The following is a 27,007-nucleotide window of genomic DNA, read 5'->3' on the forward strand; positions in this document are numbered from 1 at the left end:
CATGCATCAACTCTTCAAAGTTCTCCTTCCATCTTCCCATCACAGTCCTGGCACCTGTCAATACATTTCCATCCTTATCTTTAATCACCCTAAGCTGCTGCACATCCTTCCCATCTCTATCTTTCTGCCTCGCCAACCTGTACAAATCCAGCTCTTCCTCCTTAGTGTCTTTGTTTGGCATTTGCCACCTCTACCTTCACCTTACGCTGCATCTCCCTGTACTCCTGTCTACTCTCTTCAGTCCTCTCAGTGTGCCACTTCTTCTTAGCTAACCTCTTTCTCTGTTTACACTCCTGAACTTCCCCGTTCCGCTACCAAGTCTCCTTGTCTACTTTCCTCTTTCTCTATGACACACCAAGTACCCTCCTACTTGTCTACCTGATCACATTTGCTGTTGTGGTCCACTCATCTGGAAGCACCTCCTGACCACCCAGAGTCTGTCTCAGCTCCTCCCTGAAAAATACACAACATTAGTCTTTTTTCAACTTCCACCACTTCATCCTTTTCTCTGCCTTAGTCCTTTTCATCTTCCCCACCACCAGAGTCATTTTACACAGCACCAGAGAGCAGAGAGCATACAGCACCATCCTATGTTGTCTGGCTACTCTGTCCCCTACCCATACTTTGCAGACCACAACTTACCTTTGGGGTATAACCACTAACAACATTGAAAATCAATTCAATTCTATTCAACTTTATTTATATAGCGCCAATTCACAACAAAGTCATCTCAGGGCACTTTACAAAATAAAGTCAAGATTATAAAGATGTATAAAGAGAACCTAACAATTCCCCCTGGAACAAGCCATAGGCAACAATGGAGAGGAAAAACTCCCTTTAACGGAAGAAACCTCCAGCAGAATCAGGCTCAGGGTGGACGGCCATCTGCCTTGACTGGTTGGGGTGAGTTGAAAGGGGAGAGAGAAAAGAACAGAGCAACAAAAAGCAACAACAAAACATCGGGCAGATTGGTAGGACCAGGAGCTGCACGCTGGAAGACACACAGCTTTAAAGCCAGGCGACACCTGCAGAAAGGGACAGAGAGAGGGGGACAGAGATGGACAAAGACAACTACGGGAGAGAACACACAGAGTTAATGTCATACAGTGGTGACAACTGTGGGGTGAGAGGAGGGAGAGAGGGTCAAATCACACCTTCAATTTCCAGCTTCAGACTCCTCTCCCTAAGGAATGTTCTTTTTACCTCTAGAACATTCCTTACAAACTCCTCTTTCAGGATAACTCTTCTCCATTTCTCTTCCTATCTGACCCGTGGTAAACAACTTGAACTCTGCTCCTAGGCTCCAAGCCTTGCTACCTTTCCACCTGGTCTCCTGGACACACAGTATTTCCACCTTCCTTCTCAGCAGCATGTCAACCATCTCTTTAGCCTTTCCTGTCAAAGTCCCAACATTCAAAGTCCCTACTGTCAGTCCTAAACTCCTGGCTTACCTCTTCTCTCTCTGCCAATGAACGTGGCTTCCTCCTCTCCTTCTTTGACCAACAGTAGCCCAATTTCCACCGGCACTCTGTAGGTCAACAGCACTGCTGGTGGTTGTTGTTAACCTGGGCCGCAACCGATCCAGTTTGGAATTCAGATTTGGTGTGGAAGTCAGGATTCACATGTTTAATTTGCAATGTGTTTTATGTCGAATGCCCTTCCTGACACAACCCTCTGTATTTATCCCGACTTAAGACTGGCACAAAAGGATACGGGCTTGTGCCCTCTTGTGATCGTATTTAACCGTATTTAACACTGCTTAAATGAGTTGGATTTTGTATCTGACTTAAAAGGCTGCAGATTTCCCATATTTCTGCTGCACCCACTATAAAGATTAAACCTGTCCAAGTTTGGACACTTTAAAGATTGAGATTTCTAAAAAAAATATCACTGTGCAAATGAAATCTTCACTGAAAATTTAACGATTAAAAAGATAGAAATTGACCTGTTTTTTGCACGTTTTTCAAAACTTTAATAATAAAATAAGCTGCTAATAAAATAAGAATCCCCTACTGTGACAAAGCATTTTATACAGAATATGTATTAAATAGCTTGTGTAATGTGTGTATGTGTATGTGTGTTTTTGGATGATTAAGGATAAAATAAGGGGAAGGCTTGAACAAGTGTGTGGTGTGTGTGAGTGTGTGTGTGTGTGTGTGTGTGTGTGGTGTTTGTGTCTGTGTCTGTGGGTGTTTGTATTTGTGTGTGGTTTCATAAGAAATGGTCCCCCAGACCATTCCCGCCTGCCTCTTATTCAGTCTCCTCAGAACCAGGAAGAGGAAGCGTGTTTGTGTGTTGAAACGAAACACTTATCAGAACTTCTCCTGATTACCACTTCTGTAATAACAAATATGCCATATGTGCAGAAAAAGTGACAAAAAGCAAAACTATGATCATTACGTTAAAATATGCTCATGAGATCAAACCTTTTTCCCATGTTATCTCAATAACATCTATTAAAAGTTGTGTTTTTATTTCAGGTCACATTGAGGAATGTGTTGACCAGCTTTGAAGGGAAGATTGATTTATTTTCTCAGCTGAAGGTCCCAGCCCAGGATGCTCTCAAAAGCACTGACCCGCACAAGCAGCGTGGAGCTCAGCTCTGTGAGGACCAACCAATCAAAACAGCCTACACACAACTCGACAGACAGCTCAGACTATGCTTCCAAAGGTGCAATAATTATTATTTCTACACAAGTCATGGGTTAAATGTTGTTAAATGTCAAACATAAATTCTCCCAACACATCATAAAAAACTAAACCTATTAAAGACACTGTATGTTGTTTAGTATTTTTTTAAACTGGAAACATGCTCCGAAAATGAATCTAACTGGGAGGAGTGCTGCCAAAGCCTGTCTCATGCTGGGGGTAGCTTAAATTGCATATTGTAGCTTTAAGCAGTTTAATGCCATATGGAGAACACTCACGTTCGCTACAAGTCATTTATTTCCTAAGGTCTTTCTACCACTTATTTCATTTTGTGAATAATTTAATAATAAGATTTTTTTATCCTAGTGTAAAATTGAAGCATGATAAAAATCCCTGTTGAAACATTTTTGCTGTCCTCTGGTCCTAACACTGATATGAATTTTACCAACATGGTGTTCGGTGTGGCAATGACAGCTTCAATTTCTCCTTTACACAAAATGCAGTATCAGTCCGACTGTTTTATCTTGAGCCATGATAGACTTAAGCTCATAATACCTCTTAGCTTTACTTCATGGCCTTTACACCTACTTATTTTTATAATGTGTCCTGCCAGCAGGAATTATTCCCACAGCTCCTGACACCAATTCTTATTGGTTGATTTATGTATATGTCACCCCTTTAAATATTTCTACGGTGGAGTGGTTAGCACTGCCGCCTCACAGCAAGAATGGCCCTGGTTTGAATCCACCTACCAGCTGCAGTGGAGTTTGCCTGTTCTTCCCGTGCTTGCGTGGGTTTTCTCTAGGTACTTCGGTTTCCTCCAACAGTCCAAAAACATGCATGCTAGGTCAACTGGTGAATGAGTGTATGTCTGTGTATGTCTCTCTGTATTGGCCCTGAGATGGACTGGCTACCTGTCCAATGACAGCTAGGATAGGCCCCAGTTCCCCTGTGACACTTGTAAATGGTGAAGATCATTCATATTGAATAACATTTTTAATAATTTAGACTACTTAATTATAATGTTTTCACTTTGAAATGAAAGAGTCTATTTCTGTTTAGTGTAACTAAAACTAAATTGACCCTGTACTAGTAAATACAGATTGAACAGGACGAACACACCCTCATAAGCACACCACCACTCATCTTTTTATCCTGTGCAGATGTCCTGTATCCATTGTTTTGCCTTCCCTGTCCTGTTTCATTCCTTTATTAGCCTGTCTTATAAATTGTAATAAATAAAAAGAAAAAATGAAAGGAAGGAACTTCTCATGATCAATGTGCTTCACAGCGCAGATGGACAATGACCTGAAGCATGGGGCAAAATCAATCCAAGACTTGATCTGAACCCAGGACAACATCAATTGGACTTGCTGGAGGCAAAACTGAGGACAAAATGCTCCCAAAACAATCAAGACGTTAAGCCCCAGGAAAGACACTCCAGACTGCAGGGACACATTGTCTGCAAAGGATTTGCAAACAAATACTAAAACTGACAATTGAATGAATGACACCTTTGAGCATATTGTTTTGTAAGTGGGGAATTTGTATATGTCTAATTTTTACCATTTGTGGAATTAAATTAAAATGTACTAAGAGTTTGTGATAATAGTTTTTATAGGCTGAAAATGACGACTGCAGACTCTATTATGTTTTCACAAGTCAATAGACCGCAAAATAAAAACAAGGGCACTCAGATATTACAGTATATACCTGTAAAATAACATGTTAAATTTATACTTCTTGACTTGATATTGGCACAGCTTCTTATGAAGACTTAAAATGTAGTATTGTCATGTGTAAACTTCAGTACTTCAGCTCCAACTGAGTATATGATGTTTCAACCCCTAACAACTACAAACATCTCAGCTTTTTACCATCCTTTTACTTATGCAAAATATTGCATAAACCTCAAAACTATTACAGAGCTAAAATAAAGTGTTCTTCTTCTTTTACAGATAAGAAGTGTTGTGCAGTTATTTTCCCCCTGAAAGTAACAGAAGGTTTGCAGCAACACTACAAATCTTACTCCCCTTGTATGCCCTTCAGATACTCACCAGTCATTCTAGCATGCAGAAGGCCAACGTTCTTTGCAGAGGAGTACAGTACAAATCATGGTGAACAGCATGTTATGATGAGGCAAGGTGTCTCTACCTTTTTTCACTTGAGGACATACTGAAGTTGTGTCAAACAAACTGTAGTTGTGCACTTTGCTGTACTATTTAGGTAAGAAACAAGAAGTCCTCATGTCAGGTCTATGAATGGAATATAGCAAACATAGCCATAGATTCCGAACAACGTTATGCAACTAGCAACTAGGAAACTCTGGAAAAGTGACAGGGAGGCATTCACATTAATGGCAACTCATTCCCTGCACAGCTCACTCTCTGATACATCCTGACAGATATTAAAGGAGACGCTAAAGTGAAGTTTTCAGAAAATGCTTCTGTGCCAAGTCGGCACTTAAAAAGAAGCCTGCTCTATTAAATAGTTTGAGCAAAGTTTGCAGAAGTTATAAAATCCTGCAGAGAGATAGAGAGAGGAAAAAAATCTGCAAAGTAACAAAAGCAAATTGGGATGATTTTCAATAGACAAGAACAAAATATGTTGGTGAAAGAAGAATATTTATTATTATTTTACCTTTTTACTTGTTTTTGACAGCTGCTTTTGTGTGTTTCTTGAAAACCATGTCATATTTATGACAATTCAACGGGTATTTAATGAAATGTGTTGCCTTAATGTGAAGATGTTCAGCTGAAGATCAATGGAAATCACAGTTAACACCCTTCAGAAACAAGACAGGCAGGTAGGTTATATACTGTATATCATTTACACCATATATGAAGAGTATGACCATAAAAAATCTGGCTACGAAATAAAAAAACAGATTGACACACAATTTAAGTCAGAATGTTTTAACACACATTAAACTGACTTATTCTTTTATAAACAACTTTTTTATTGCATTAGTTTATTACTTGTAAACAAATGTTTGCCTTAGCTCCAGTTCTCTAGCTTTTTTACTCCCCCCAGATTTAAAATAACAGCACAGTTTGTGTTGTCACTGTCCCTGACTCTGTGGTCCTATAGAGACTCATCACCTTTGTTATCCTGTCACATGTTCCGGTCCTTTCACACACACAATGTGTCTGTGACCTGTGGGTCAGCATCCTCAGCTCAGGTCTGCGCCATACATCTGTGACAAAATCAACACAGTTGTATATATGATGGAATTAGACAGTGTTTGGGTTAGTATGAAAATGGAAAATGTCACTGTGATGTCAAGCTCCACAGGATTTATCTATTCCGTAACACAAATGTCTGAACACTGTCGATCCAATCATAAAGTGGTGGACAAATCTATAGCGCTGTGTGTCGAGTGTGACTGAAAGTACCTTGTTACTCTAAAGCATTACTAAATAATTCATAATATCACTAGTTATTAGTTACTCAGTTAAAGCTGCTTTATCCAGTGTTACTTTAGCTGATGTGAGAGAGTAAAGTGCTCTTACTCATTGTTCATCACCTCTCTGGAGGTGTATATCTCACGGAACAGCACAAATCAAATCTGAAAAAGTTGTCATGTGACAGAATGCTAAAATGCTGACTCCAGTTATAATTGGGAATCATAAGGAAATTAAATGGGGGAACTAGGGGGTGTGAGGCAGCTTGGCAGCCTTCCTGGTGTTGGACTAGATCTAGGACAAATATTCATGTGTCACAGGCAATTAAGTGAGCTGTTAAGGATGTCTGTGAACATGACCTGTGTTAAATCACTTAGAAAAATTAATGTATCACAGACAACGATGTAGAAAACTCCTGCAATGTTTAATGCTGCATCAAATCAGCCTGTTTGCTTATATGACTGGTGACATCATCTGTGTCAGAGGTCATGGTCAGGGTGGGTGAGGCACAAATATTATCCTGCCCAGTGGCGCCCCTATTTTTATAAATAAACAACAACTCATTTTTCAGCTAGTGACACAATCTCATCCTATTCAAGAGAATAATTCACGGCAGGATGTGTGAATGATAAATATTAATAATCCAGCCGCCTGATGTTTTGAGAGCCTCTCATCTGGGAGAAAATTCAGGATCAGAAAAACCCAAACAGCCTTTGACAAATGGCAACGTGACTGTGGGAAAACGTTACAGAGATAAACATGGTTTTAGTTAGTAACTATTTAATCTGTCTGCTAAATGATCTCTTTTATTAAGTGCAGTTTATTATTGAAACATATAGATGTAAAACATGTCAACTGTCGGTGCAAATTTACACCAATTCTGGCGTAAATGTATTCATTTAGCTTTTTTCTTGTTTATTTTATCATAATATTTTATTGTAATATTATATACTCTGTAGCAGAAGGAAGGAGGCCGAGGATTAGTGAGCGCCAGAGCCACTATCCAGGATCGGAGAATCAAGATCCATGAATACATCGGGAAGATGTCCCCATGTGATGACAGAGTAGTTGTAGTTGTGGACAAAAAGAAGAAAAAGGCTTCAGTGGTAGATGTAGCAATAGCAACATCAGGAAGAGAGAACACGAGAAGCGTGGGAAATACCAAAGGCTGAGAGAGGAGTTAGAAAAGAGTGTGTGTGTTTGTGTGTGTGTGTATATATATTTTAAAATGCCAGGTAAGTGTTCCCATATTACTGCATCTATCTATAATACACCCACTGTTTTACACCAGTTAAATGTGCTCAAGGTTTCGTTGACTTGTTTGGTTTGTATAAACCAAGAAATGCCTGATCAAAAGCCATGCACCGACATGATAATGACAAATGTTGCTATCCACGCAACATTAATTAGGGCAGAATGAGGACACTTACTTGCAGCTGATCACAGGGTGTGCTCAGGGTGCATGTAAGATGGGGCGGGGGCCTAAAAAACAAGAGGAGAGAGGCGCTTCACCATGGGATGCCTGCACAGACTCCTTTAAAAAGTTGTCTGCGTCTCATTCCAGATCAGCACAAAGTCAGCACAAGCAAAGGAAAGAGAAGCCCCCTGTCCCCTTCAGCGCAGCAGGAAAAAGGCTGAATGAACTTAAAGCAGACATCTGAGAGGCTCACTGTGTCCAAACTGTACAGCACGAGATGCAACTGCTGAACTGACGTTGATGTATGGTGATAAAGTCATTTGACACTTTACAGACCAAAGCTGTCAATTTTCTATTATAATCCCTACAGTATTACCCCTCCCCCTCCTTTCCTCCAACAGTTATTTGCAGTTATTTCTACAACACACGGTGCTAAAGTTCCCTATTTGTTTTTTATGAGAGCATACATACATTACAGTGTGCTTGTGTATGTGTGTATGTGTGTGTGTGTGTGTGTGTGTGTGTTTGTGTGTATGATTGACTTGGCCACAGAAAGGCTCAGTAATATCATTCTACCCTCCAAATCCTGCTGATACATTCCCTTTGAAACTGGAGTGCTTGTCTAATTCAGCGTAAAATTGAAGAAGTTGAATATGATCTGCACCTCTGTGCCACAGTGCACAGATGCCCCTGAACCTCAATGAGCTGTGAAATGAACGGCTGGAGAGGAAACTTTCTCTTGTTTTAGAGGGTTGCCACAGAAATAATGATGACCTCTCCACTAACAGGAAGGGAAGTCTTTCATATGTCCTATTTCCTTCCTCTGTCATAAAGGTGTCAGAGGTGAGAGCCCGCTCACTTTGACCTGTGTGCAGTTCTGGCAGCCACCGAGCCAGCAATCCCGCCATAGCTCCCTTGAGAAAGGTGGTGTAACAATATATGGAAGTTATTTCATCAGCTTGTGAAAAGGTTGGAGCACTATGTTACAAAGACAAGAGGTGACACAACTGTCCTATTAACCTGCAGCAAGCATTTACTTTTTAGCTATATTCTCTTGGTTTATACCAGCATGGTTATGAGATGTATAAAAACTGGAGGGTATTGTTGAATGGTTATGTATAGTACAACTACACAGAGCTCTGCAGCAACATCCAAGGACATTTCCGTCTCCTATTTCTTGTCCTCTCATCCTGCAGCATGTGGCTAACTGTGTCTACTTCCTTCATAAATATAAATATTACTTTTTCACAAGAAGTAATATTTATATCTGCCTTTGCATGAAACATTTGTTTGATTTGTTTGTGAAACAAAACATGGCCCATTTTAGCCTTTTTGTTCCAGTGTGGCTTTATTTGCATTCAAAAAGAAGCTTTGCATTCAAAAAGAAGGTGGGTGTGAGGCAGAGTGCCAACGGTGGATAATGGGTGGGAGGTGGGTTGCGGACGGGGGAGGTTTGTCGTGATGTGCCAGCAGCCAGCAGCCTCCTGCTGTCATTGCGAGTAGTCAGAATGACTCATGAAATTCAATTTTACAAACAGAAAATAAGAATGCCCTCCGGTTTCCTCACAGCAACTGGGTGAACTGGGTGAGCTGGGGCACTGGTATAAGGGTGAATAAACTGTATTTGAATAGGAAAGTAATACAATATGTGCATTATCACATATCTCATGTGTGGAAACGTGGAATTCCTCTGACCTGTTTCTAGCAGGATTTCTGTTCTAATTCTCAGAACAGGTCCTTAAAAATATTTAAACTACATGACTGTAGTTTCTAAAACTGCAGCAATTCTTCGGGAAAACCTGTCATTCATTTAGGTCAGCAGGGTCAACCTAACACATTGATTTTCACTTTTCAAGGACCCTTCACTCCATGATCTGAGAACAATGTAGCCAAAAAACATTGTTGTCAAAAATAGAACAACTTCACCATGCTTGCCTCTGGCTCTTTGAGACATTCTGGTACTTAAGGTGCCTTTGTTTCTGTTAGAAGTGGATGGTCTGTTACACCAGACTCAGCCTTCTTCCTGTTTACTGCAGCTACCACTATCCAAGTCTACACTTAGGTCACAAAGGAGTAATTTCCCAATCATACGGAGCGCAAATATTGAACAGGTTCTCCTCTTAGGAGCAAATGTACTTAGACAGGGTTTGCTGGAGGTTAACTTAAAAATTTTCTATGACTGTCATACAATGTGAGCACTTATCTCTCACTTATCTGTGGGAATCTTGTAACCTTCTGAGTAATCAGGGTTTACTGATGCTATAGGAGAGTAAAACTTTTCAATTCTGCACACTCAGACTTTTAGGCACCCTTGCAAGCACGGACACACAGACACACACACACACACACACTTCTTATCCCTTCATTACCCACTGTCTACAGAAGACCCAGCTAATCCAGATCTTATTCCCAAAGACTGGCCCAAAAAGGGATTATAGTGGTTAACACTTTGGCCAATTGTGTAAGAGGTCTGTCTGCTTTACTGACTCCACTTTCATGGGTCTGACCCCGAGAGCACCTCAGCAGCGGTTGATCTCATTCCTGTGGTGCTCCTCCTCACATGCAAACAAGGCAGATAAAGAGATCCCCCTCACTGTGGGACTATTGTGTTAATTTTGGCCATGATGACCTCTGACCTCCCCCATGACTGAAGCCCAAATGGCATTGAAAGGAAGAATGAAGTATTTGAAAAGGTTTATTAAACCCAGTAATTTACTCATTGTTCCACTGTGAGATCAAAAGGCTTGAAGTTGCTTAACTTCCTTTCTTATCATTTATCAAAGCACTGAATGTAAACAGATGTCAGCTGTGGTGTTTTAATGGCAGGATATTATCCTCAGCCACTATCACTTACTGTGGTAAAAAGGCTCCTAAATAGATGTTACCAGTTATTGGTCCCCTGCAGTGTTTTTGTGATTTTCTGAAAATGAAAATCACTGTGTGGTACTGTTTAATGGGCAGTGCAACATCTTGCTCATAGCCTGGGTGTCTTGAATTAAATTAGAGAGGAAATTTATGTTTGCTCCCTTTTTTAATGCAACCTCTAGATTTATATCCTTGTTAAAACGATAGTATTGTGGGCTGCTGTCTCGCTGGCTGCTGAATTACCTGGCAAGGAAGGGCTTCTTTTAAACTGATGTCTAACTTTGCATTGTGAAAACCTCTGTGTCACGATGACTTATATCACGGACAGGTACATCAACACAGTTAGCAGGTGTGTCAACTGGATTAGAGGAACATTGATTGTGGCGGAAAAACCACTCGGCGATGGCTTGACACAGAGATGCAAACCTTGCAGCACTGATTAATGTGCTGCGTGTCCTCTCTTTAAAGCTTGAGAAACAGAAGCTACGGAGCACAGGACCAGTAAAGGTGACACTGTTTGTTTTTATCTAGTTCAAATTGACAAAGATCGGCTCAGTGACTTTTAACTGCAGCTGGCTATCTGATGGGCTGCTCCTGTGTGCATTTCAGGGAGGGTCATATTCAATTTGAGGATACCTCTGGGTTCTCCCAGGGAGAATGGTGCCCTTTGTCCCACATACCCGTGGGACACTGGGCATTTGATGAGAAATTTAGGAGTTAGTGTACTTGCAGGGCTGCTGTCCTGTTGACTAGAAGATCAAGGTATCACTGCCAGATGTTAAGCTTCCACCTTTTGACCTGCAGTCCCTTCTAATGCTCACATGGAGATGCAATCGTAGCCTGAGCAAGGAAAGCTTTGATTCAAGCTTTTGTGTATACACTGTCTGTCCCTGTGTATGTCTCAGTGATAGGCTGTTTTTTTTTCTAGCCCTGTCCATCACAATAAGTCTTTTGATTTCTCAAGGATAGGGGAGGGGGGGACAAAAGATGGGGGTTGCAAATTAAAATTGAAAGGGGAACAAACAGAACAGGTCTTGTAACCAAATAGAATTCAATGTGTCTGTGTTACTCCTGCCACCATTTATGGAGAGCTATGTTTGAAACAATATTCTGCTGCTCACTTGAGCGTGTATCTGTGTGTGAGTGTGTATGCGTGTGCGTGAACTCTTGCCAAAAACGGCCTCTGTAACATCATGAACAAGTCAATTAGAAAGGGATTAAGGGACTGAGACCCATGGGCACTTTTGGGTTCTCCCGACAGGAGAATCGGACCGGAAAGTGAGAAGCTTGCCTGTGTGCCTGAGCTAGCAGACAAACAACAGAGGCATCACTGTGTATTCTAATATCAGTTTTCACCATGCTAAGATGTGGGGGCAGGACTGACACTGGGTCTAAAGGCTGTTTTGATCGCTGGTTTAAGTAGCTTGACTGGGCATTAAAAAGGAATGTGAGTAGTTTATTGTTCAGTTGAAACACATCTCAATATTATTTATGACATTTCCAAGCATTACAACCTGACAATCTCATACACTTGAATATCATAAGTTAACTCCATTTGTCAAGAACAACTTAATGCTTCATACTGAACATAACTGCATTCAGCACAAACTAAACATTGCAATACATAAATAAACAGTAACATGTGCATCTCATCGTCAGTATACACGTCAGTAAATAAATACATGTGTTCAATCACACAGCTTTAATTTGCCTTGATGCCTTATGGAAAAATGATAAACCATTGATTCCTTGTCATCACAACAAATCTTTCTGGAAAACTGCACACATCTCTTTTCAGAATAGCCTACAAAACAAGTTCTCCTGAATAAATGAGTAGGAGCTCAGAGGGGTGTAATTCACAGTCGATAACACCGAGTGCAGACGAGACCCTGAACACAGTCACATGTTCCCAAGATCAGCTCATTGAGCTTTACCGGTCAACAATGTGGAAATGGAGTGACAAGCACGCTTCTGTGTGTGACGCTTCAGTCCAGCAGCCATGTACTGTACATGTAGCTCATAGATGAACATCGGGAATATTAAGACATGCAAATTTGTGCACGTGCTTGAGGAGTTACTGTAGGAGGTTAGGAGGTGTGAGGGGTTCACCTGACAGTCGCTCTGGATGCTCTTGGCCTTTGAGGGAAAAGCCAGACTGCGAGCTGACTCCTTTGACCGCTTTGAAATGCAGCCTGTCTGTATGACTCAGTTCTGTTATTTATAGCTCCATGTGGTTCACATGCCCCATTCAGAACAACACATCAGGCGCCAGGTCATGGAGCTGACATCGGCACTCACGGCGCAAATCGTCGGCAAATCAAACTGCTATTAGCAGAGACTAAATTTACCTGACATTGAACAAGGTGGATGAGGTCTGCAGTGTACGAGGATACGTGATGTCTGAGTGCTGGTGTTTTTAGGATGATGCTGGGAAATGGAAAAGGCATGACTAAGGGCTTGGGTGTTGAATTTAGCTGTCACTTTTGAGTGCTTGGTAATCTGCTTTATGGCACATTCATAATGCTGAAATAAGACTTACTTCTTCAGTAGACATGCATGAATGCTGATTGAACCCTCACGGCACCTCTCATAAGGCATTCCTCAAATGCCTTTGTCATTTGTGTCATAAGGGAAAAACCCCAGGTGAGTCAAGCCTGCACTACGACATGCTCGATTGTCTTTTGCAACCATGCGATGAAGAGATTACAAACCGGGATTCAGCTTAAGAGTGATAAAGAACTTATTGTGTTCATTAAAGTCCCAGTGCAGCATGGGATGCCTCGCTCTAGTTGAGTTGGGACAGTCCCAGGGCCGTGATGATGGTGGTCACGAGCAAGGCGTAGCTGGCCAGGATCGCTGCACTTCCCGACCGGAACACCTGTCGGCCGTTCAGGGGCTGTACCGGCCTATAATTCCCCACCATTGGCTTTCCGTCGTGGAACTTGACCTCAGAGAATGCACTCAGCTGGAGAAGTAAAACATAAATATTAGGTGTACAATTTCACTGAGTCACCACAATAATGAAACAATTAAACCAGCATTTTCGGTTTGCTTCCTATTACTACAATGTCTAACTAGGGCTCCTTGTAGCATTTGAGATTGATATGTATTATTAAAAGTATCACAGTTCTACTACATGGACAGGTCAGTTTCAGGCCCAAAGAGGTCAAATTATCCAATATTTCCAAAGATGAAGTACAAGTCTATAAATTAAAGCATCACACATCATTTAAGGGTAATGTTTTGGTGCATGATGTGAATACTATTGTTCTAAGACAAACATTTTTGATGGCTGTGTAGTTGATATCTTATGTCCAAAAGTGTTAATTTGTTACCGAAAGACAGAAAATTATTTTAAAATATTGAATATTCTTTATTTTTTTCTGGCCTTTCATTCCAACCTGATCAGTGCTCAGAGGGATGGGGTTCTCAAACACGGTCCAAATCACATTCTGAGTGCACCCCGGTGTGGTCAGAGACCCTTTGTAGCGGTAGTAGTTGGTCAGATTCTGCTGGGGTGGGATTAGCTGCTCCAGGGAAATGGGTGACAGAGTTGTGTTGCTACCTGAACAAGAAAAAACACAGACAAAACATTAGCAGTAATGAAATGCAGCAATGCTTTTCGATGCCACACTTCAGGTTCAATACCCACCTGTAGCCTCAATGCTCTCCAGAGATTTAATGATAACTTCATACTTTCGGTTTGCACTGTTGGACCTCTGACAATAGAAAGAGACACATTTTAGCACCATTTCATTTGTTTTGTAAAACTAGTACCACTCCAACAATACATGGTTAAAAACGGTTACCTCATAGAAAAACCCAAGGACTGCAATTCCTTCAGGGTCTGATAGGGCTGTTTTTAGATCAGTGTAATGTTGCTTCATGTGAACAATGTGCAGCTGTAGAGAAAATATTTAAAAAGTCACACATTTTTCACAAAAGTTACATTTACACAGTGCTTGGAGAATTGCACTGTAAAGGTTACTCACAGAAGGTTTTGTGCTCTCACAATAGCCTCTGATATCTAACAGATCCTGTTTACTTTGAGCCGCTTGTTGCATTGCCTAACCAATCCAACAATCAATAACAGAATGAAGTAATGTAACCATGAAACTGTTCAGTATTAAAGGCACAAGTTGTATTCGTCATTGTGGTGCTACCTCCATGGGATACTGCTCCCCATCGAGGGTGTGCTCAGACCCAGGTCCTCCATTGCTGCCCCAGTGCAGGTGGAACTGCACAGCCTTGTAGACAGCCTTCAGGTTTCCACCTGAGATTGTGCTGTGATGAGGGACTCCAACCTGAACTGGTGGACACACACACACACACACACACACACCAAACATAAACAGTTAAAAAAACTTGATTTTGCCATGACGTCTTGATTTGATCTTTAATGGAAAAAATGCCCACTCGAGTGGCCGTTGTTCTTCACTGTGCTTCTGAAAATCTCCTGGTAGTTGCTGAACTGGAGGGGAGTCAGACGTTCATCTTTCAAAGTCTTTCTGGTGACAATGTTGATGGGTGACTGGTATTTACCTGCACAGTCACTGTGGGCATGTTCCCACTTGTCTGGTGCTGAAAGAAGAATTAAACAAATTAGAAAAGTTGCTTTCAGTTCAATGGCCCTTTTCATAAATGTAAATGTCCAAAATCCGACTTGGTTTTAAATCTTACTGAGATGTTTGATACAGATTGTCACATGACAAGATTTAAGATTGAGAAGGCATAGAAGAAATAGTTTTAAGTTGCTTTTGTATGTCTAAAATTACATCTTGTTTGACTACACATGGAGTACCACAGGGATCACTCCTCAGTCCTTCACAATTCTTTAGGTATGGGTTACATTTATGTCAAATACTTTAAAAACATCATAACATTTTTCATTTCATGCAAATGATTTCTACTGTGCAAATCTCATAACATCCTGTAGTTACTCATTATGAATCAAAGGTTACAATAAAAGGTTCAGAGTCCTCCATGGGTGAAAGTTCTTTACATGCAGAGTCCTGCTCTTCAAACATCTCACGAACACATTTATTAACTAAACAAAATAAAAAACTTTGAATAGTTCATAGATTAAAAAGTCATAAATAAAAGAATAATGCCTGTAAAGCACATATTGTATTGTTATTTTTTAAATGTTCTACTTGAGGGATGTAAAAACAAATCAATTAATGAACTTACTGTTGCATTTATGTTCACAAGTAAACTGGGACTGATAGCACCAATCTAAGAGACAGAAAAAGATACATAAGCTCACAGGCTTTCACCTCTGTAATATATCATCAAATAATGTAAAGAGCAGAAACACACAGTTTCCTCTGGATTTTACCATCAGGTCTCAGCTTTCAGCGAAAGCAGAGAAGGATGTTTCTCCCAACATGCGCTCGCAAAAATATTTACAAGTATATCATTTTATTAATAATTGATCATAAGCAAGGTCCCATTCCCACAAGTGTGTCTGAGGCTTTATTAATTTTTCACAAATGACTTGCATGTTTCCGCCCTTTCTTTACTCAGAGACAAATATTTGACACTGTGTCCTTGTTAGAATTGTATGAGGACGTCTTCCTGGTGTTTCCCGGTTTCTTTGCTATATTGGAAATCCTGTTCCTTTTTGTCTCAGGAAATAAAGAAAACGGTTTCTGTTTGTATTCATTTATCTATCTGTAAAACCTTTCCCACAAGATATGTGTGGCCAATAAACGCTGCAGAAGAAAATGTCTTAACACAGGTACATTCAACATTACAGATTTTTATAAAAAAATGTAATGAGCATACAAATATCAATATAACAAACTGACAGTACAAAGTAGTTAAAATACCTTCACCTATAGAATATAATGATCTTGTTCGTTTTATAATAACAACAGGAGCCATCACTTTGCACCGTTACAATAATACAATTTTAGTACATACAGTACTGCTTATAGTACTTTTTAAACAATATGGAATAAATATTTGCGGCAAATGCCTTGTACTGTAATTATAAACGAGTGATTTTCTGTGGTGTTACAGTCAGCTACAGTAGTTGTAAATCTGAAAACTCCCCCCAACAGTAGAAAATCTTTTCATATGCTTCCCAGTCTCTTGTTCTCATCCCAACCAATCAGATTTCTGTCCGCACAGCTCTTGACCAATCGACGCTCAGCTCTGGTCTTTTTTGTGCTGTGCAGAGCCAAATAACAATATGAAAGAGGTTCAGTGGGACTGAGCTTTGGCAAAAGAGCAAACTGAGGAAATTGTCACCAAGTAAACAAAAGGCGGCGGCAAGGCAACAAATGAGCCACGTCTGCCTGTACGTCGACTAAAGCGGCGTTTTGCGCTGCAGGCGCTATATTTCACACCAAACACAGGAAGAAGGACTAGTCCATGACAACGCTCTCACGGTAACCAAAGCTTTTCTCAACTTCAATATGGGGTTTTAAAAGGGACCCAGGGTCCCCAACAAAGCTGGATTGATTTCTTTATTTTGTGGCCAAAGCATTCACCGCGCTGAAAATAGAGAGACACTGTTTGGATCAGGTGTCCCTTGGTCACCACAAACACACAACGGTTTGTCTCATGCACGCTTCAAGGACAAACCATTTATCCACCGGGGCTCCGTGCGTCCTGCTGTTGCCCCTTGGCATTGAATACCGACAAGTATTGACACAAGGCGCTGCAGCTGCTCCACGCAGGGTGCTGCTTTACAATAACGATGAATGGAAGAGCGCACGGAGGGGGCGCATCCAATAGCCTACCCCGGGTCTGTGTGTGTGTGTGTGTGTGTGTGAGGTTGTGCCTTATATGAATTCATAATAATTAAAAGAAAATACAGTAAAGAAGACCTTCCTGTCCTAAAAATATATTGTTATTGAAATATTTTGGAGCGTTTGGTTACACTAAAAGCGTGCGGTTGTCCCTCTGATACAGGAATCCCGAACAAACGTGGAATGAGATCAAGTCACGTGTAGATAATGATTTCGGGCTTAATTAGGCTCAAGAGAATAACCCAAAAATATTCATGAAGCCAAATGAGGTTTGGCGCATTTTACAGACAGACAGAAGAGATGTTGGCTGTTGGAATATGAAAACACATCAGAGTTGGTCACATTTCCTTCTTTCTTGCGCATCCACTAACCAAATTAAAGCGTTAAACATCTTGATCGTGGCTTTACGCCGTTAGAGTCTTGGAACCAAACCTCGGGGACTTGAGAGGGACTATATGTAAAATTCAAGCCTCAGTAAGAGTCGCTGTAAATTTGGAGACATTAGCGCTGGGCAGCCTGACGCGTCTCTCTGCGGCAACAAGGACGCAAACGTCTGTCATTGGCTCAGCGGATCTGAGCAGGTGCACGAGAGAGGAGAGAGACAGGCTCCAATGGAATCTCATCTCGGACAGATCTGCTTGCTTTGGTTCCTTCTGTATTGGTCTTGCTGATACAGGGTGTCTGTGTCCTGTGATGGCTGAGACCGAGCTGAACCCGGTGCCACATTTGAGTGATGTTGGGGGCAGGTTGAGTCGGCTTTTGTGATGGGGGATCCTCGCTTTCATCTGGGGAGCTGTGGCTCTTAAGTGGCTCCGTTTTTCTTTTCTCCACAAAATGAATTTTTAATCATTTGTGGAATTTTTGCCTTTCAGATAATTTAGATACTTTCAACTTTCAAATCGAATAAAACGACTGGGGCAACTTCACCATGCTAATGTATTCATGTGCTTCATATTTATCGGATGCATTCTCAGTAGAATTAGCATGTTTGATCAGAAATATCAGATACAGACGGAAAGACAGGCTGAAATTCTGCAGAATAACACCAGCATTTCCATTAGACTTTCAGAAAATGAATAGTCGGAAGAGGAGGAAGTTGAGTAAAGCCACAACTCTTTTTTAAATTTATATATTTACGACATTTGTCTGGGTGTGAATGAAAAGTCAAAAACTCACCTCCCGCTCCTTTGCAAACGGTCCAAAATGTTGCCAGCAGGACGGACAGGATCAGCTGCTGCATGGTGGAGCGTCTCTGGTTCCACGGAGAGAAGACAACGCGGTGACTTGTTTTTTTCTAATGTGACCGTATTCCTGCAGGGGGTCTTCTACTTATCTATCACCATACACCGACAGGAAAGAAAGAGTGGCCCCTCCCACTTCGGGCATCGCCTTTAATAAAGCCCCCCACTGAGGAGATCTCCACTGAGGGGGCCTGATGGACTCCTTGTGTGCAGGAGAAAAATATATTCATCATCAAATTGGCGAATATTTTCCCACCTCAAAGGTGCTTTTGAAAGATTTCCTGCAATGGGAGAAGTCAGATGGAGTTAATCATCAGCTGATTGGTCCCCAGGTAAAACCCTTAGAGGACACAGAGAGCAGTGTGAGAGGACCATCATCATGAAAAGTCTCAACCTTTTCACTTGCCACACTTCCTTTAAATTTTAGGTTAGAAGAATCATTGCACTTCACAGTATCATTACTTCCCATTATTCAATCAGTATGTGCTTGTTGCAGTAGCTTACTGAAGCTATGTGATGTTTTGTAGTAAAATGTTCAGGTCCCATGTTTCTCTTAGCTGCACCATTTAATCAGACAGATCTATTGTAGCTTTCTTGTGATTTATTTTGTCACTGGCACAGGAAATATTCTAAATTCATCCGAGTAGCACTCTGAAAAGCTCTGCTTACAATTCTGTAGAAGTATGCAATCTTAGATTTCTTTTTACAGTTTACATTCCCATTCATTTTAAAAAGCACTGTGAATTGTACTAACTTGCACTAATGTTGAATTAATTGACTGAAATAAAGTACAATGCTTAAAGTGGAGGTGAATCAATTCATACAACTGTAGTATGTTTTACTTTTAAAATGTAAATAGATATAGTAAAATAAAAAAGTATAAAGAAGCATAAAAGCATTAATTACGTTCCAAGCAAGTAAAAAAAAACTTTACAAATGACAAAACTACACATTCAGTTTTATACATTTTCCACAAATGAGTCAGACAAATTTAGTTTCCTATAGGAAAACTGAGGATCTACGTGGGAACTCAAAATACTACACACACCTGAGAGCTTCAAATATCCAAAAGAGGATATCAGGTGAAATCTTTAAAAAGCTTTATATCAGTGCAGAGCGCTGTAAAAATAATCTCAGCATCTGTCTTCAACTTTCTGAGCTGTCACCTTTATTTTCTGTTCAGTGGGTGGAAATCTTGAAAACCCTGGTTGTGAATTATTCATCATGCTGAGTGAGGGGCAATGGCAGAAGTTGTTCCTCAAAAACATGAATTAGCTTGAGTTGCTCTTATTAAAGACTTTTGCTGGTAATCTTTTTCATTTTTCTGTAATTTCACTTCACTTGATTTATGGTAATATTGTTTGAGGTCATACCTCTCTATTCTCTATAAAATACATGCACTGCAAAAGACATTTGCAAGATTGGCTTTTTTTTTAAACTCCAAAGAGACTTTTGCTAAAGTTTGTAAAAAAAAAAAGCAATATTCTTTAACATTTTTCCGATATGCATTTACATATCAGTACATGTTCATACCACATCTTCTTTTAGGTTTTTTTAATCTAATTCTCAGGTTCATTATCGTAATATTAAACACAGGCACATCCTGATAAAACCATTGTCAGTATTCTTTCAGATGTTGTGGTGGACGGGTGCTGAAGACCAAAAGATATTTTGCCATAAACTCATTAGTGTAATTATAGAATGTACATTTAAGTCAGGATGTATAGTTGGTTTTACTTAATATGAAACTGTAGTTTTTCATGTTTTGTTTTATACTAAATAATTTTAAAGTTAAAAATTGAAAATAAATGTTACATTTTGTTTACCAGTTCAGAGGCATAACAGGCATAAGCTTGCAGCTTTTTGTCCTCTCTAGACCAATTTGAGTATTTTTCAGCTTTAATGTTGTTCTTTAGTCTAGTTTAAATATTTGGATCTAATCTGCAAAAGAACTCCAGCTTGGCATGGTGGAGTTTGATGGTCTTCTAATACCAATAATACCAATGCTTCTTTGGTTTCTAAAGTGGGGGTCTTGGCTTCTTTGGGGGCCTCTGGGGGGTGCCAGAGGGCCCCAGCAACTTGTAGGGAAGAGTGAAATTTCATTTATACATTTTTAAAATTCTTTATTACTACAAATAAATTTGATCAAAGTATAACCTGCCAGTCCCAGCTTATACACAGAATGATATTTGACGTGTTAATGATTATGATAAAAGATGGACCCCAACAAGAAGCTAAACTATTTTGGGGGTTTGACAGAAACGTTTGGGAATCCCTAAAGGACTAAAGTTAACGTGGGTGTAAGTGTGGTGGTGGCACCAGAGGGACCAACACACCATGAATAGCAGAAAATCAAAGTTCCTTTGTCTTCACAGGAAGAAAATGACAATAAAAAACACACACCAAAACCTTCTGCAACTGAATTTATGGAACACTCTTAATTTGACCGATTCCAAAGTCTGCTCCTGCAGAAGGAGCATCCTGCGTTTGGATGAAAGAGCTCCATCTGGTGGACAATTTGACTCTGACATTCATCCTTACAGCTTTGCATTAACTCAAATACAGTACATGTAAATAGTTTTTTAAAACCTCTGCAAGAGTTGAAAGTACAAAATTAACCTGCTTTGCAGCTTTATTACTTCGCACAATTCAACCCTGACAATGAGATGAGGCCTTTAAAAACTCTCCCTCAGTAAAAAAATAAAAATAAGCAGGCAGGTAAAGAGATCCATGATATAATTTTATTTTAACCAATGGGATTTTACTTTTACAGTGCATTTCTTTACAACAATTATTAAGTGACAGGTTTTAGCCACCACTACCGATCAGGTAAACTATGTATGTATGTTACATGTCTGAGCGCCGCTTTAAGATTTTGATTCATGAATACCTTGTGGAAATTCCAATTAGACAGGTAACTAATTCATTGACATCCATTGAAATGGTTAGCCGTGTTATCAAACTGACCCATCTGTTAATCTGTCAGTGTTATCAAGCAGCTATGTACCATTAGAACATAGAGATGGCCCATTGGAAACCTGCTATTCAATTTAAAAAAAAAAAAAAGCTTTAAAAAGACTAAAAGAAAATATGGCACTATTGTCTCAAGGAACTACCAGTAGACAAACATATTTTCAAAGGGGACTGTGGCCAAAATCCCATAAAGAAATTCCAAGCACTTTGTTCAGTTTTTTTTTACTGAACTCTCAGTCGAACCATCAGATGGAAATCAAGCTTTATGTGGACACATTCATTGACAAGCAAAGACTTCTGGAAATTCCCTCTGACACATCACAGAATGCAAACAGTACCTACAACTGACTCTCTTACATTTGAAGACGACATTACAAATCCGCAGTCTTCCTGCATTATGTTCTCTTCCTCCTGACATTTTAAAGCACACATCTCTTAAAACAGACAGCTTGCAGCATGACATCAGTCTGTCCATACACATCCCTCAGAACGCCTTATGTTGCAACATGGTTATACTGGGGAAAAGCATTGATAAAGACAGGACCACATTGACATATACATCATTTGGAAAACACATTGCGGCAATGACCACATATATAACCCACCAAATGCACAACAACAAACTCAATTCAGTTGGCCATTACCTTTTACATTCAGGCTACTAGGGAAAAAAAAAAATAAATGAAAACAATATGTGATGGCAAAGTAAACAGCAGATTTCTCCCTTTTGCTCAAGTTTGGTCTCAGATTCCCTCAAATACTCAACAGCTAGTAGTGCACAAAATAAGAATAAAAAAATTAGACTTTTAAATACTGTAGCAGCAATTCCTTTCTCTTAAAGTAGAAAGCCTCCAGTAGTACAGGTAAAGGCTTTGGAGTCCCCGGCATGTTGAAGGGTAAGCGATTGTCCTCTCAAGTGTGAGACAGTTTCTGTAAGGAGGGTGCAGGTGTTTGGTACTAAATGTTGGTGACTCTGCTGGGGTGGACAGGTTAGAGATGTGTCTCAGACAGGGCACCACTAAAGGACTGAGCCTTGCGGAGGCAGCATGACGCTACAGCACTCCAGGCTTAAAGTGTTTAAACAGAAGGGTCTTCCAGTCCCTTCCATCTTCAACCCCCCTTAGACAGACTTGCAGTGCATCTCAATTTCTAAATTGAGTCTCCCAAAGAGTAGCAATTCATTCTCAACCCTTCCCCCCCACCCCCCAGGCAACACCACAGCATGTTGCGGTTAAAACGGAGCACTCCTCTCATCAGTCCAAAATGAACTGGACAGAGCTGAGGCCGGCCATGCTACAATGGTGTCTCAGCTTGAGGCTGTGGCAATGGCCTTCTTGAGCTGTTGGCTGCGGATCTCACGGGTGCGGGACTCTAAAAGCAGGTCATGGCAGTTGTTGCAGACCAGCACTGGGTCATAAAGTTGCTGGTCTGGGATGGGCAGCTTCAGATGACAACAGTCTTTACAGAACACATTGCCGCAGTTCCTGAAAATGGAGAATGCACAGAACGTTAAAATTTTAACACTAGGGGAAAATTCAGGCTTAAAGCAACTTCACATAAATCCCAAACCCAAATCAGTTTTCAGCGCAATAGAAAGCAAAGATAACACATGCTGTATAATGATATATTTTAAAAGTACACTAGTAAAATAGATGCAGCTAAATGCTTTTAAATTTGCTTTGTAAAAGATACAGAGATGATTTACAAGCCATCTTACCTGTATAGGATTAACACATTTCAAAAACTAAGATACTATCATAAAGGAATCAAACCCAAATTAGGCCAGAAGTTCAGGTCTGATGACAAAAAGTTTTTCCCCCTGCTCAAAAACTCAATTTTCTTGCTTCGGCATAAAAGCTTCTCGCCCTTGTGTGACAGTGAAGCTGTCACCACTGATGGAGATGACTAACACTAATGTTTCCAGGCACTGGAATATTGTTAACAGCCAATGAATGGGCCCTACTGAACTGATACAATCTCTTCCCTGCCTTTCAAATAATTATATTAGGAGGTATAATAATCATTACAATCTGCCTGTGCTCTGTATTTTCAGTGCTTTGTCAGAATATTATAATATTTTCTAATTTTGGAAAAGTGTCTCAATTTATCATTGAAGCATAAAAATAATTCTTTAAACTAAGAGGCTTTGATACTGAAATCAAAGCTTGGTTTACTGCCTTCAAAACACAATGTGGGTCTTTGAATTATAGGCTGCAAAAAAATTATAAATGTATACATTTTTTTTTTCAATGTTTACATTCTATCTGGTTACATTGATAAGAAAAACACATCATAAATCTGGCACACTATGAAAAATATGTAAAAACAGACAACTTCTGTTTTTAGTTCAATTTTTCCCCCCAACCTGTTTCTTTAATACCTTTATCATTTGTAAAGTCATTGTGTGCTGCATTTCTTTTAGGAAAACCAGACTGAAGCCGCACCTGCAGTGGTGACGTCTCTTGGCTATCCAGAACTCACAGTCACAGTTGAAACAATGAGAGGCCATGTGGTCGGGCACCCACCTCGTGACCTACACACAGACACACCCACAGACAGTGCTATCAGGACAGTGTGTGATAAGGTGCTTCTAGCCATACAGGTGAGTTAGAGGAAAGAAGGTGAAGGAGTGGAAACGGTCAGTAGTACAGTGCCATTGAGGGGCTAAAAGGATGCTGACCTCTGTGTCCTTGCTCTCCACTCGGTCCCAGCTACCTTCAGACAGACGGTCTTCACTGTGGGTGGACTGAGAATCCTCCTCGTTACTGTTGTCTGACTCCCGCAAACACGTCTGGAGCGGGACGAGATCAGAAGATAGTGCAGAAAGAGGGGGGAAAAAAAAAAGGAAATAAAAAAAGGAGAGAATACTTCTTAGAGAGGAACAAAAGTAAATCTTTACAGACACAGCAGAGAGAAAAACCTCTAGCACCTGCTCTCTGGCAATCAATGTCATCGCTCAAAAAGCTACTCACAATGTCATCCTCATAGTCAATGTCTGGCTCTGAAGGAGGAGTGCTGTACTGGTTACTTTCCAGCCTCATTTGTAGCTGTCGCACCTGCTGCCGCAAGACCTCCACCTCCTGCTTGTAACTGGCCTCAATCTGCCTCAGTCGCTGCTGTACAGCATCCATGGGCACTGGGAGTCCATCATCATCAAGGTAAGCTGGGGCCTGTGGAGGGGGAGGGGAGCTAGAAGCAGAAGGCGAGGAGTATGACCCTGGCAGAAGCTGATGGCCTGCTAGTGAGAGGGTATTGAGGGCAGAGGTAGTAGGGCCACACAGGCCTGTGCTGCCTGCACTCCTCACAGCAGACAGCCATCCAGGCTGTAGAGGGCTGCTGGGACAACAGAGAGCCTCCCTATGGCAGCACTGGGACACATTGGAGCCCTGGGAGCGAAGTAACTTACCAGCAAGTCGGCGATTCTGGTAAGTGCTGTGGTGCAAGCCCCGGCTGACCCCTGAAGGACCTGGGTTGCTGCAAGCAGACTGGACCAGACCCTGGACACTGTCCCACTGGGGGCCAAGCAGGGAAAGATCTGGGAGCTGGCTCTGGGAGATCAGATGGCGAGCTGCTACAACTGTTAACACACGCTGCCTTTCTTTCACTACATCTGCCCTCATGTCCTCTTTCTCCTTCTGCAGTTGAACCTGAGGCTGTGTTTCGTTGTCAAAAGAATTCTGGGTAGGACCCTGGCTCACTGTGGGGCAAAGAACAGGGGGAGGCTCTCTGTCATCAGTGAGAGTCTCAGTGGAGTCCTCCATGGAAAGGAGTGGCGTTAGCTGGTTCAGAGCCAGCTGGTCTACAGATTCTGGGAGGACATCTGCTTGGATATCAACGTGGCCACTAAGGAGTAAGGTGGGTGTGGCAGCTGCAGGTGCAGAGCCATGGTTGGGGAGCAGCAAACATGGCTCTGATTTATGAGTGGGTGATGTGGTGCTCTCAGGCTCCTGCAGAGGTTGTGGGAGTGCAGGGTTTGTCATTTGAGGCAAAGCCTGTTTGAGTACAGAAGTGGGGAAGGGAGTGTGAGCAGGTGTGACATCTTCACTGACACGGACAGGAGGAAGGGGCATTGAGGGGAGGGGCTGTGTGGTGAGACAGGGCTCCTCCTGTGAGTCTTCACAGCTCTCAGCACCAGCAACACTGTCTGGGGTCTTGACAAGACTTTGATGTAGAGGTTCCTCCTCACTGCTGTCTGGTCCAGTGTCAGGAATGTTCTCTTCAGAGCAGTCTGCAGTGATTTCTTCAACAACAGGTGAGGTCTCCAGGCCAGAGTGACCCTCTTGGCAATGCTTATTGAGATTAGGGTCACTGGATGTGCGAGTCAAGGTCACCTCATTATCAGAGGTTGACAGCAGGTTGTCCATTGAGCGGGTCTTAGGAAGTCTGGAAATAATACACAAGTATTTATTTTTCCTTCATGTACATAATAAGATGTTTTCAGTCTTGCAGGTTTAGAACTCTAGAGGGCAGCCTGACTCTGTAACACATTCATTTTGAATTAATGTAAATCTGTGTTCAGGGGACTGCAAGTAAAAACACAGAGGAATCGGATCCACATTGATACCTGTCCAGAGAACGTGAGGTGAGTTCATCTCCGGTGATACTCGGGGGGAGGTAGAGATCCATAGAATCATCCACAGCAGTGCAGGGTGAAGATGTGGGCAGGTAAACAGCTGTCCACACCTGTAATGCCCGAGTGTGGCAAACTGGCTGCAGCACCTGGCAGACAAACAAGTGATGACAAATCCCGGCAGGTCAATAGACCGTAAAGTCAGTGCCTATTGTGTTCTGCCTAGTCTGTGTTCACGGTTGTACCATAATCCCATCTACTCTTTTAGATAGTGTGGAGCAGAGAGGATGGCAGAGAAAGTGGCAGAGAAAGTGGGATAGATTCAATCTTATGCTTTAAATCTTTGATCAAAAAGACAGTTTGGAGATTAAAGTACAGAATTGGAGTCACACCATCAATTAATAATTGATTACGGAACTTATTTTGCCCAGGATCTAAAAAGTAGCATAGATATTGCTGTGCAAATGTGCAGGTACCATATCATGACAGGGGATGTAGAGGAAATTCTGAAAGTTCTTGTTTCCAGAGCGAAGCAGGGACCAGACAGAGCAGGTGCGCTTGTAGATGTTCCTCGCGTCCCTCTCACGAGCGTTGTTACACAGAAATGTGCCATAAAGACATGAGTATGTATGTTGCACTAACTTGACCTGGATGTGTGAAAAAAATAAAATAAATAAAAAGAACAGGAGGTCAGGCCTTCTAATGAGGACGATGATGTAGATAATTTATGATCTAACGATGTTAAGTTATTTCACATAAATGCAAAGGACAGCACCTGGTCTCAATCCTGAGTTGCTGCCAGAGTTTTTAACCAATGGCTCAAAAATTAAAACGGTTATCAGAATTAGAAAGTAAAGCATGATGTACCACCACCCACCAGGAATGCCTCGTTGAACTCAAACAGGCAGGGGAATTGTTTGAGCAGCTGATGAACACAGTCCAGCCACTGCAGAAAGACAGGACACTGCTCGCTTACATCATCTGCGTTCTCCTGGTGGCCACAGCGGTCCCCAAATTTATGGCCATAGTCCAACCACTCTGTCTCTACAAGCACCTGGAAACCCTGTGGACGACAAATAGTGAGTGAGTATAACATGGCAAAAGGCAACAGATCAAGGATTCCTAAAACC

The 27,007-nt window shown here is 41.2% G+C and overlaps 2 protein-coding genes across 6 annotated transcripts in view; both read right to left on the reverse strand.

Annotated features, from left to right (window-relative positions):
* Nucleotides 1-11,770: 11,770 nt before the first annotated feature.
* Nucleotides 11,771-18,809, reverse strand: ca4a (carbonic anhydrase IV a). Its single transcript, XM_067494093.1, has 8 exons — nt 18,270-18,809; nt 15,526-15,570; nt 14,752-14,916; nt 14,499-14,644; nt 14,145-14,237; nt 13,988-14,054; nt 13,737-13,900; nt 11,771-13,300 (listed from the first exon to the last, which is right to left on the reverse strand). Exons 1-8 carry the CDS (start codon nt 18,331-18,333, stop codon nt 13,121-13,123), a joined length of 924 nt encoding a protein of 307 aa, XP_067350194.1. The 5' UTR covers nt 18,334-18,809; the 3' UTR covers nt 11,771-13,120.
* Nucleotides 18,810-21,053: 2,244 nt separating this feature from the next.
* Nucleotides 21,054-27,007, reverse strand: part of mtmr4 (myotubularin related protein 4) — a 34,958-nt gene continuing 29,004 nt past the window's right edge. For 4 of the 5 annotated variants that reach the window (XM_067494090.1, XM_067494091.1, XM_067494089.1 and 1 more), the window contains 7 exons: nt 26,755-26,940; nt 26,354-26,524; nt 25,872-26,026; nt 24,280-25,690; nt 23,988-24,098; nt 23,752-23,840; nt 21,054-22,791 (listed from right to left, as the gene is read on the reverse strand). In XM_067494090.1, the coding sequence (XP_067350191.1) occupies nt 22,614-22,791; nt 23,752-23,840; nt 23,988-24,098; nt 24,280-25,690; nt 25,872-26,026; nt 26,354-26,524; nt 26,755-26,940 (2,301 nt within the window). In that variant the 3' untranslated portion in view covers nt 21,054-22,613. Of the gene's footprint in view, nt 22,792-23,687; nt 23,841-23,987; nt 24,099-24,279; nt 25,691-25,871; nt 26,027-26,353; nt 26,525-26,754; nt 26,941-27,007 lie in introns of all 5 variants that reach the window. The other variant, XM_067494092.1, reaches the window with a different exon arrangement.

The sequence above is a fragment of the Channa argus genome, chromosome 24, assembly GCF_033026475.1.
Source record: "Channa argus isolate prfri chromosome 24, Channa argus male v1.0, whole genome shotgun sequence".
Classification (NCBI taxonomy): domain Eukaryota; kingdom Metazoa; phylum Chordata; class Actinopteri; order Anabantiformes; family Channidae; genus Channa; species Channa argus.

Excerpts from the sequence above, each read along its gene's own strand:
- ca4a (XM_067494093.1), bottom strand. The coding sequence starts at position 18,333 with ATGCAGCAGCTGATCCTGTCCGTCCTGCTGGCAACATTTTGGACCGTT. Across the intron at positions 15,571-18,269 it reads CGTTTGCAAAGGAGCGGGAG|ATTGGTGCTATCAGTCCCAG; the intron begins GTGAGTTTTTGA and ends TCTGTCTCTTAG. Across the intron at positions 14,917-15,525 it reads TTGTGAACATAAATGCAACA|CACCAGACAAGTGGGAACAT; the intron begins GTAAGTTCATTA and ends TTCTTCTTTCAG.